Raw genomic sequence first — 12,193 nt, 5'->3', positions numbered from 1 at the left:
TAAGATGGGGATCATCTTTTAAATTTTAAGTTTTTTAACTATTGGTAATAGTTACTTATTAAACTTATTTTTATTTTAATTATTTATTAATATATTTATCATTATTGGTTTTTAACAGTAATATGGAAAGACTAATAGTTATGAAATTAAATAGATATGGAATTGATTTAAATTACAAATATGATTGATTCATTTGACTTCAATCTCATCCAATGCATAGTTGTTGGTTGACACGTTGGCGTAATTAACTTTGTTGAACCGAACCACCACCGGATAACGGGTCTTCGGGTCCTGAATTTTAACACACATAAATTATAATTATTAATTTTTAAAAAAGAATATATATATATATATTTATTTAATAAAATTATAATTATAACCTTAATATCTATAATCACCTGATCAACGGTAACAACTGATCCATAGCTATTGTACCAGTAAGACTCCTTCTCATTTTTGACCATGTTATATTTATTAAAACATAATAAATAGTAGGATAAATTTGATATTGATTCGAAACAATTCAATAAATTTATTTTGAATTAGGATTAAACTGATAGAATATATAAATTTTGATATTAAAACTATTATTATATCCATCCACGTCACATTCTCCGTTAAATATTTAACGACCCATTGATCAAAATTGGGAAAATATGTAATGTTAGTGACCAATTATGCAGAAAAAAATAATATGATGACCCAAATATGAGAGATATAATAGTATGACGACCAATGGCGTAGTTTATTTTAAAAATATTAGATTTTTCCATTCTATTTTTGTTTAAATATTAAGTAGTGGTTTTTAATTATTTTATTTAAAGATTATATAAAATAACAAAACGATAAATATTGTTATACTAGTTTAACTGTCATATAAATGTAGTTTATTTTAATTATTTTTATATATTTGAAATTGTTGTTTTCATAATTTTTTAAAATAATCTATTGGTCCAAAATTTTACCTTTTATCATTGAATTAATCCATGTAAATTATCAATCTATCCCTAAACTAATCAATGAGAATTTCCCACATGTAATTATGAAGAGGTGATTATTACCGCATCCTTTCACTAAAAGATTTTTTCCCAAGTTCCTTAGTTTCGCCCAAATTAATCCAGACTGACTCGTGTTGCACATCTGACTTTGGTAAATGAATCTCAAACGGAAAATTTTTGCATACACAAGACCTCAAACTTAAGATCTACTTAAGCGATATCAAACTGATTACCACCTGTTGGTTTTCACTAAAAAAGAATTTAATAGCGTTTGCACATTTTAAAGATGATTTTAAGAATTAAAATAAATAATTGTACTTCCTAACATAGTGAATCTCTACACCATCTGATACAAATTAATAAACTGATGAATTAGATAAATGTTCTTTTTTCAATTTGAGCTGAAAATAAAAAAAAATATTTATTTCAATTTAAATATTGATATTAATACATTTGAAATTCATTTTAATATTAATATTTTAAAATTCTTCAACAGGACAATGAAATCAATTGCGTTTATACAACAACATTACCTCAAACAAATCATTTCAAATGACAATGAGAACACAGTACTCGACCAAACAACAAACTTCTCAGTTAAACAGACTACATGTATCACCAGATTCAATTACAAGAATCGTTTCATAAACATGATTACAAAGTAATATACAGAGTCCAAAGACCTATACTCAACATCAAACTTAGTCCGGAAAAGCAAAAAGTTTAAAGGAGTGGAACGGTACGTATACTGCTGTCTGCGAGAGGAGTGGTCTCCTTGATCGTCGTTCTATTTCAACTTCATACTTGCAGATGGGTTCTATTTTAGTGAATTATATTTATCGCCACTCTGCGATCCGAACTGCAATACAAATTCAATGGTATGATTTAGGAAACAACCACAATATCACATGAAAGATACAAGGAATCACATGTATAATTGCGAACTGCATACGTATTCAACCATTAATCATTTGCTACTAAGATTCCAGACTGTCATTAAGTGTTAAATGGCTGAGATTCGGAACGATAATTTGCCACATTATCACTAAATACTTCAATAGATTACTAAGAACACGGGCGTAGCATGCCAGTGATGAGATCTACTATGATATAAGGACAACTTGAAGGAACCATTTCAACCGCAGTGATTGTCATTCAATCTAGAATTAGATGTATCATAATGGAATTCACAACATATAGAAGAAACTAAAAAACCAAAGAGTGAACCATCCCATATAACTAGCATGCCAGCAATGAAAGTCAGGATACCTTTTCTCTTATCCGTGAACCCCACATGTTAGATTGTGTTCCCCTGCCATCGCCTTTGGCTGACGTAGATGAGTGGCTAGACTGAGGGTTTAGGAGTGGCTCCCAAGTTCTACCTTTGACACTTTCATAATCATCTTCCTCTTCAATATCTCTTCTTCTAGCAGAAACCATTGACCGCAAAATCATTGCCACTAGCAAAGCTAATGCCTGAAACATTGGAGGAATATCGATTAGAGTCAAGATACCAGAAGACTTACTGGACATTTAGGGGGGCGGGGGAATCTTATATTTTATTTCCTAATAAAAAACAAGATTCTTTACATCTAGCTTTCGAATTTAGTTACCACAGATATAATATAAATTAACTATAAAATACAGTACAAAAACAGCGAAACATGGTCAGAAGAATCATGCATCATAAAATGAACTTCAGTAGAACCTACATCTGATGAAGTGCAACGGATAAAAAAGTATGTATTAATTGCAGTATTTTCTTTTGAAGGGAATAACAATTGCAATCAATTAATTTAGAATGTTTAATGTTATAAACTTAATGAAAACAAGGGCTAGAAAAATATACTTGAATAATGACCACACCGAGGCCAACCCATTTACATATATCAATGTTCTCTTCGACAAAGGATCGGAAGCTATCAAGTTCTCCTGTTGGGTCAAATGGAAGATCCTGTCATAGAATATAGTATTTAGTTGTAAATGATAATCTGCACATGATTTAAACCATATCATCTCATGCTAAATCCAATGCACCAAGAAGAAAAATATACCTTCTCCCACCTATGGTCAATTGCAATAAATGCGACCAAAGCAGCTTCTATTAGAATCAGAACAATTTTGAGAAGTGTATACTGGCAGTTTGATGAAGTTAAAGAACATATACTAGAATGCAGTCCATAGGATATTTGGCAGCAGATATAGAGCTTAAAATAACCAAGTGTTTTTTGGCAAAAAAATTTAACAGGTATTTAGTTTTAGAGACACTTAACAGTGAAAATATAGAAGATGAAATATTGAATTTTGTGCTTCAATAAATAGAAAAATATTGTCTGAAATTTTCTATTTTCTTTAAAATCGCTAATCTCTTCTGCAGAGATATTCACAATCACTTCAGTTTTAACTAATCTTTAAGTCAATTTCACTTTAAAAGAAATATAAAGACTGATCTGGTAGGATACAAAACAAAGGCAGCAGCCATTAACAGATTCAGCAGCTATGCAACCAATGAGAGTAATGGAACATAACAGAATTCCTATTCCCATAAAAGAGTATATGAACCTGAAACAAAGAAGAAAATCATCAAAGTTTGCAATCCAATACGTCCAACCAAAAGCACCACAAGAAGCAAACGATGTATAGCTGTGGAATAATGAATTGAAAGAGACACTCCAAATAGCAACAAGAGACAACCAGGTTCTAGAATAGAACATCTAATGCAGTAGTAACAAATTCTTTAAACCATTTTTCAAGTCTCTGCATCAACTGGCCATTGATGTACTTTTAAATGACTTCGTTGCTCAAGTCTTTGATGACACTAGATCCCAGGTTCAAACCTAGACAACCCCTTTCCCTAACCCTAATCCCCTACCCCCAAAAAAGAAAAAGTAAAAAGAAGTATCCGCAATATACATTAAGGATATTTGATCCTAAAGGTAAGACTTTGAAGTTAGTTTTTCGAATCATACATTACTCGGACTTCGGTATGACGATTAGACAAAGAGATATATATATATATATCTGACACAGGTATGTTCAATCTTTTTATAAGTTTTTTCATGTATTTGAAGGATCTTTGAAGGGACATACTCATGTCTAGAAATGTCTTGGCCACAATTGTTTGAACACGATGTTTCAAGAAAAATGAAAGTTGGGACAACATATTCAATAAATTTGATGTTTTAAAATTACTAACCAAGTATTAAGAGGTAAAACAAACGAAAAAAATAGATACAAATTTACGAAAGCTAGCAATTTTGATGCATGGCGTAGTTTATCGGAAAGCTTAAGGAACTTCACCCAAGTACAAAGCATTAAATTGCATGATCAAATATTTTAAGGTATAAGTATTAAAGTGAGATTATTATCCTGTCCTGTCAAAACCCCTTCACAAGCATTTAAATTTCGTCCTTTATAGCTTTCAAGAAATTTTATAGCATTTAATGCAGTGTTCAGTTCAATCGCTTATAAAACAATCAATCATTAAATAAAAAAGAGATAAAGGACTAAATAGAGCAAGTACCAGGGAGCAGGTAGTTCAACGGAGCTCAAGTTCAACCCAACATCATTATCCAGCCCGGAGACCAATCCGACAGCTAAACCATCGAAAACCCTATCTGCTTGAGCTCCAATCTCCGGTCCTGATTTGAAGAGTATTGAAACCGAAGATTCCGGTGGAGGCGCTAAAGGAGGCGGAGAAATCGGGACGTGATGCTTCCACTGATCCAACATCCATATCGAATAGAGAACGATCGATACTCCAACAAAAGCTTGGAGAGAATTCAACAACTTGAGAAAAAAAGCGAGGGAAACATGGCAGCAATTCGTCTGCATTCCCTATTGATTTCGAATTCAATTCTCGTTTGGATGATTTCTTCTGGGAGATCAAAACTGCGCTCCTTGACCTTTTGAGGATAATTGAACTTCGAATTTGAACCGAATGTTTACTGTTACCGACAGTTGAGATATGTTGGGCTTTGAACTGGCCTCATTCGGCCTATTGGGTTGAGTTTCATTGGGCTTTGTATTTATTTTAGGGTAAAATACGCATTTAGTACCTAAACTATCCGTTTTAGTACCTAAACTTTAATTTTTTTTAAAATCATATCTAATGTTTAGTTTTTGTATCATTTTAGTACCTGCAGTTAAAAACTTAACGGATAGATGATGTGGCATAGTTTTGGTGGACAGATGACCAATCCGAATAATGGACCACGAGATAATGGCGATTCGACCAACATAGTCCAATTTCAAGTCCATCAGACGGTAGACGATGTAGATTGGAGGATGAAGAAATCGAAAAGTCCATTGTTCATTTTAGGAGATTGAGGCATTTCCTGGTAAAACAAAGACCAGAATTATGTTCAGGGGGTTGGAAAGTTTGGGCTTCATCGATCAACAGATGCAATGGCCGATGACTGTAGACGCAACAGCTGACGGGCTCGTTCGTTAAGTTTTTAATGGTGTAGTACTAAAATGAAACAAAAACTAAACGTTATATATAATTTTAAATAAATAAAAGTTTATGTACTAATGCGAACCAAAATTGATAGCTTAAGTACTAAATGCATAATTTATCTTTATTTTATGTCTAATGATCGAATTAAATGAATTATATCCAAATCAAATCGAATTTTAATTGAATCGAGAATCAATTGTTCGTTTCTCGACTCATGATTTATAACCGTAAATAAAATAACATTGAAAACAGATAATAATAATAATAATAATAATAATAATAATAATAATAATAATAATAATTAAATAGATTATAAATATTAATTAATTATTATTAAATCGATAATACAACTAATTAAATCAGAAAAATATGATATGGTCCATTTAATACTATATATGTTTGAATTACTTTAATCATTGGTTCATTTAATACTAATGAAAAAGTTTGGGATTGTGCATTAATGATATGGTCTGAAAGTAAATATAAGTTGTGACATAAAAAAAGTAATAATATCTTATTACTTTTTTGTTATTGGTATTGTGCTTTAAATCGATATTATCTCTTTAAGATACATTTTTCTCAAATTCGAATTTTAAATCTTATAAAAATTAAATTATTAATATAAGAAAAACTTGTAAAAACTAAAACTAAAATGTTTAATTTAATTTAGTTTAAAATTTGATTAGATTATTATTATTTTTTAATTCGAATAAAATTCAAATATAACAATAATTTTAATTTGTCTTCTCTATATTTTTACTATGTCAAGGGTCTCATCTATATTTATGTTATAGCTAGATCTCTTTTACTAATAATTTCATCGAAAATTGAATTCTTCGTAGTAAGAGAAGTTCTCCGAAGGGTGTCCTCTACTGATTACAGATTTTGAAATCTCATGTTGTACGATTCTGAAATCATGTACTACGATTAATCATCCTTCTTTGGCAAGACCTTGATATAATTATTGTTAGAATTAAATATATTATTAGAAAATTATATTCATCCAGCCTATCGACTTATGAGTAGAAATCATGATCTTACTAATAGTAAAAGTCGCGTAGAGTGTGAGAATCAGCAAGATCTTCGTAGCATTTTAAGCAAGATTCATATTTGTTACAAATTATTAAAGATAATGATAAAAAATCAATCATAAACAACAGAAGAAAAACGAAAAAAAATATATTATGTGAAAGTTATGATTGAAAAATATACGTATAATAAAGACTTGCTTAATTGTAAGGTCCTTAGTTTCATATATAGTGAAATATGTTGAGTATAATTATAACTACTTTAAATATACTAAAATTTGCTTAATTGTAATATCAAATATCCATTAATTTTGGAATTTGAAGACTAATTTTCATACTCTCTAGGGTTTCAATTTTTCTTTTAAGTGTCGTTTGACTTTTTTTTCTTTTGTTGGCAGCAACATTGATATTAGTGTTAGTTGTGACTGTCGATATTCCTTATTTTTCATATATTTTCTTATGTCATATATTTATTTTTCTTTTTTTTAAATTCTAATAACTATGCCTTCATGACATGATTTTCTGTTTTTATGACACGATTTTATCTGTTTTTTGGCATGTTTTCGATCTTTTCTATCAATCGTTTAACCGTTCTTTTTATTTACTTTTTTTAAGGTTGGGTTTGACATCGCCTCGACTGATCAACATGTCACGTATTTATTATCATGTTGATTTGTCTTGCTTTGGATCCTTGGATGAATTTGAGTATGCGGTCTGTGTTCGTAGATAGTTTTTTCACGACGCTTGACCCTGATTCACAATTTTCAGTTGTCTTTCAGTTGCTTGATCTCCTGTCGTGATTTGTTCACCGATGCAGTCAAATCTATTCACATATTTATTTTGTTTGAATTTTGATTTTTAGGATGTGTTCTTAACCTTTTCCTTACATGGTTATTATATGATCCTGAGTAACTAGTTTTGTGTTAATAATTATAGGAAATGTTCTAATTATGTGTTTTAACTTACACTTTTGTTTGTAAACTGCCATTGTAATTTTAATTTTTTTAATAAAATTAACTGCTTCTATTTACATAAAAAAATATATCCATTAATTTTTACTTTGTATTTTTTTTATCTTGTATTCAAGGGGGCTCTTCACTTATATATAACCAAAAAGCATTAAAACCCCAGGATTTTGTAACGTAAATAAGGAAAGGAAATGACCAAAATGACTTAACAGTTACAATTCGTACATGCTGAGTATAATTATTACTACTTAATGTGAATTGTTTTTTTAATGCAATTATTACAAATAAGTCAAAATTTATGACATTTTAGTACCATAATGATATGAAGTTTTCAAAGTATTAAACCAAGAGGTAAATAACGCATATGGTCACTAATGTTTGTGTTTCTTTTTTATCATTGAAGTTTGAAAAGTTAACTTATGATCACTAACATCGTTATTTATCTTTAAAATTGTTATCATCTGATTAGATGATTAAATTTATGAAATTAAATTAAAATTAAGATTAAATTAATAGAATGTGTAAGTAATGAAGATCAAATATGTAATTATTCCAATTTTATTAACGGGCATTTTAGCTCCTCTATCAAATATTAGTAACAGGTGACTTGATTGGTATTATTTAAATAGTTAAATGGTATGATTGATAAAGTTGAAAGATCAATAGTCAGATTAAAATTCTCTTATAATTAAGTGATTACAAATCTAGTTACGTAATAGGTCTAACGTATCATATTGAGGCATCAAAGCAACCACTACTTTAGTTTTTTTTTCTTTCCTTAATCATAATATGAAATAATTTATAAAAGCAAACCAAGCAAACCATAAAGCTTCATAACGACATTAAAACATTTTTACAAACTCAAATCCCTACTTATAAATATTAATCAAAGTGGATCTAAAATAAAAATGAGATTACAGACCAAATACACTTAAAGGATCATATGGATATACACGTTTGCAATAGTACTCGGATACTATACCCTGAAAACATATATCGAAAATATTAAAGTGACGATACTCCAACATGAAATCAGTCTACTAACATGCGATCGAAAATATTCGAGCGTTGAATGTTACAAGCTCAATAGTATATTATTAGTCTAATATACATCATGAAATTCATAAACACCAGCCTGCTAGTAGTATAATCAATGAACATTGCATATAACATGATTCTCTAATTCAAGGCACACATTAAGTTACGATCAATCAAATTGAATTGTTAACAATATTAACCTCATGTTTTCCCTGGTCCTCGATATTAGGGTCTGGCCATGAACTTTCATCATTAATAATCAACAAGTGTATATACAATCACATCATCATGATAATATAATAATATATCTCGATCTTATCTGGCACCGGGAACATAATCGCGAATATTCATATAGATCTCATCGCTAAAGCCATATAAGTATACATGTATGTATTCATCATCTCACCACTAAGGTTACTTAGATATATACTCATTCGGCACTAGGGTCATAGATATTTACATTTCATTCACCACTAAAGTTGTTTAGATAGATATGCATTTGCCACTACGGTCATTTAGATATTTACATTTTATTCACCACTAAAGTCGTTTAGATAGATATTCATTCGTCGCTAGGATTATATAGATATTTTTTTTATTTATCACTAAGATCGCGTAGATATATATATATATTCGCCAATAAAACCACACAAATATAGACACTTACACCACTAAGGTCAACAAGTAAATACCCTTACGCCACTAAAGCCAAACATTAGAACACTATGACAGTTGCTCTTTTTATGCATTTAAGCCATCATTTTTAGTCGATTAGTTTCATAAGAGAATTTTAGTAATTTTACACTTATAAAGGTATTTTATTAATTTGTACCCCTCAAGACACTTTAATCATTTAATGAACTAATACATCTTGTTAATCTCATTTAACCTTATTAAGGCATTTCTCATCATATTTGTTAAAAACATTTTGATATTTCGATATAACAAATTAAGTTAAATGAATTTTAAGATTTTCCAAATGATTTTCTAAGTATATTCGATATAATTATTCGAATATCAAAATATTACTCCAAATCTTTCAAAAGTCATTTTTAATCCTTACTCAAGTGTAAAATTAAGTTTTAATCTTAAAACAATTTCAAAATAATTTTACAAAGTATTTCGAACCGTTTCAAAGCCAAAAATTACAGTTTGTCCAGAGGGAACCGATTTCCCCCCAAGGGGTACCGATTCCCCCCTTAATGGTTTGGCTCCGAGAATTCCAGTATTCTTGGAGGGAACCAATTCCCCCCAGGGGTATCGATTCCCCCCTGTTCAACGGTCGAAATATTTGAATTTTACACTTAGGGAACCGATTCCCCTTAAGGGGTACCGATTCCCCCCACGCTCCAAGCTGTTTTATTAATTGATTTCACACTAAAACGGCTATATTATCTTCACTAATCATCCCCAACATTCAGAAGTGATTCAAGGTGTATTTAAGCAAGCTTAGAAGCCATTGATCAATAACAAGAAACATCAAGCAACTAGAATCAAGAGAGAATCAAAGAGAAAAGCATCAAACCTCAAGTTTGAGCATTTCAAGCCTATTTTTCATTCAATATTCAGTTTGCTTTCAAGAACACTTATTGTGCTCAATTGTATTCATTTTTTAGTGTTCTTTTCTTTGTTCTAGAATTGTGCAAACAATCTACCTTGTGAGGATTTCCATGTAAGTTTGCAAATTTGTATTGTTCTCTTTGGGAGATAGTGTTCTCAAGAATTTGGGGTATAATTCTTGAGGTTTGTAAGGTTACTCTTTGTCCTCAAAAGAAAGACAAATTAGTGAATTTGTGGAAAATCCTTAGGTGATAGCTAAGGTAGTGGACGAAGACTTTCAAACAATTACCTTGTGAGGATTTCCATGTAAGTTTGCAAATTGTATTGTCTCTTTGGGAGATAGTGTTCTCAAGAATTTGGGGTATAATTCTTGAGGGTTTGTAAGGTTACTCTTTGTCCTCAAAAGAAAGACAAATTAGTGAATTTGTGGAAAATCCTTAGTGTGGATAGCTAAGGTAGTGGACGAAGACTTTGGTTGAGAAAGTCGAACCACTCTAAATCGCTGTGCAATTACTTTCAATTTTCTGTAAAAGCTTCCACCAAAATTTAATGCCAATTCACCCCCTCTTGGCCGATTCCGTCAATCGATTAACTCAATAATTGACATCAGAGCCTAACTCATTTGAAGGTTTAATCGCCTATTGAGTCGATTTGGGAAGAGTTACATCGATTATCAAGTCATCAATGGCCTCCACTTCAAATTTCGACTCCGGCCTCGATTCGATGGCCGTCAACAAGCCTCATTTCTTCAATGGAGCTAACTATGCCTATGGGAAGAATATGATGATGTACTTCATTCAAGCAAGTGACATGGGAGCATGGAATGTCGTAGTAGAAGGATACATCAAGCCTCTCACTCATCCAAGATTGTGGGTGAATGAGAGATAAAAATGTTCCAGCTCAACTCCAAAGCCATTCATATCATATTTTGTGCTCTTGGACCAGATGAATACGGAAGAGTTTCATCTTGTACAACCGCTAAAGAAATATGAGACAAACTTCAAGTCACTCATGAAGGTACCGATGAGGTAAAGAAATCTAAAATTAGTATTCTAACGCATAGCTATGAAAATTTCAGGATGAAACCAAATGAAGATATCAAAGCTATGACGGATAGATTTTCAACGATTGTCAATGGTCTCAAATCATATGGAGAGATCATTTCAAATGAAAAGATTGTGAGAAGTTAGTCTACTCCCTCCCAAAATCGTGGCAATCAAAGAAGACGGCAATCATCGAGTCTAGGACTAACGTCCTTAACTCTTGAAGAGCTAATCGGTTCATTCCTCACTCATGAAATGATGCTTGAAGATGAGGTGGACCTTGATAAGATTGAAGAGACACCAAAGGAGAAGGAGAAGAAGAAAAAATTGGAGTTGCTCTCAAATCCACAAAAGATGAGAGTGATTCATGAAGATGACGATGACGAGGAAATGGCATTGTTTGCCAAACGGTTCAGAAAAATGATGAGACCTTGCCGAGGAAGAAAATTCAAACGAAATGAAGGCCTCAAAAATGAACCAAAAGATAAGGACCCGATCATTTGCTATGAATGCAAAAAGTCGGGGCATGTCAAATATGATTGCCCACAATTGAAGAGAATAAACACAAGGCTCATGTGGCTACATGGAGCGATGAAGAAGGTTCCGATAAAGAAGAACAAGAAGTAGCAAACTTGTGCTTAATGGCATTCGGGGAAGATTCTAAGGTAACCTCTAACTCATCTGATTTTGATGATTTATCCTATGATGAGTTATTAGAGGAATATAATGGGTTGGCTTCGGATTATGAGAAATAGTTTTTAAAATATAAAAATGATGTTTCAAAATTGAAAAATGAAAATAAACTCATATCCAAAACCAACAACGATCTGAAAGTAAAATCAAAGATTTGCAAACCAAATTAGAAGAGTTTGAAAAGAAAATTTTGGATTTGTAAAATTTACTTTCAAAGGTCAATGATGATCATCAAAAGAAAATTGATGATCTTAAAGCTTCTTTTGATAAAGTTGGAACAAAACATTTTGAAAGTGGAGAAAATTCAAAATCCAACTTTGTTAGAAAAAGTTTTAAAAACTACAATCATAGAGGTCCCCAAAGAACCTCTAATGGAAAAATCGTTAGAAGTATATGGGTTCCTAAA

At 31.1% G+C, this 12,193-nt stretch overlaps 1 protein-coding gene across 2 annotated transcripts; it reads right to left on the bottom strand.

Annotated features, from left to right (window-relative positions):
* Positions 1 to 1,501: 1,501 nt before the first annotated feature.
* Positions 1,502 to 10,577, bottom strand: LOC120165387 (tetraspanin-18-like). Of its 2 annotated transcripts, XM_039174920.1 has the most exons (7): positions 10,566 to 10,577; positions 4,522 to 4,856; positions 3,461 to 3,560; positions 3,053 to 3,133; positions 2,848 to 2,952; positions 2,268 to 2,474; positions 1,502 to 1,857 (listed from the first exon to the last, which is right to left on the bottom strand). In XM_039174920.1, exons 2-7 carry the CDS (start codon positions 4,830 to 4,832, stop codon positions 1,816 to 1,818), a joined length of 846 nt encoding a protein of 281 aa, XP_039030851.1. In that variant the 5' UTR covers positions 4,833 to 4,856; positions 10,566 to 10,577; the 3' UTR covers positions 1,502 to 1,815. The 2 variants fall into 2 exon arrangements, with proteins under 2 accessions (XP_039030851.1, XP_039030852.1); XM_039174921.1 differs by lacking the exon at positions 10,566 to 10,577 and having other exon boundaries at positions 4,522 to 4,866.
* Between the last annotated feature and the right edge of the window lie 1,616 nt (positions 10,578 to 12,193).

The sequence above is a fragment of the Hibiscus syriacus genome, unplaced genomic scaffold, assembly GCF_006381635.1.
Source record: "Hibiscus syriacus cultivar Baekdansim isolate YM2019G1 unplaced genomic scaffold, ASM638163v2 tig00111582_pilon, whole genome shotgun sequence".
NCBI lineage: Eukaryota > Viridiplantae > Streptophyta > Magnoliopsida > Malvales > Malvaceae > Hibiscus > Hibiscus syriacus.
Note: the sequence above shows the minus strand (reverse complement) of the source record. Positions and strands in the feature narration are given on the sequence as shown.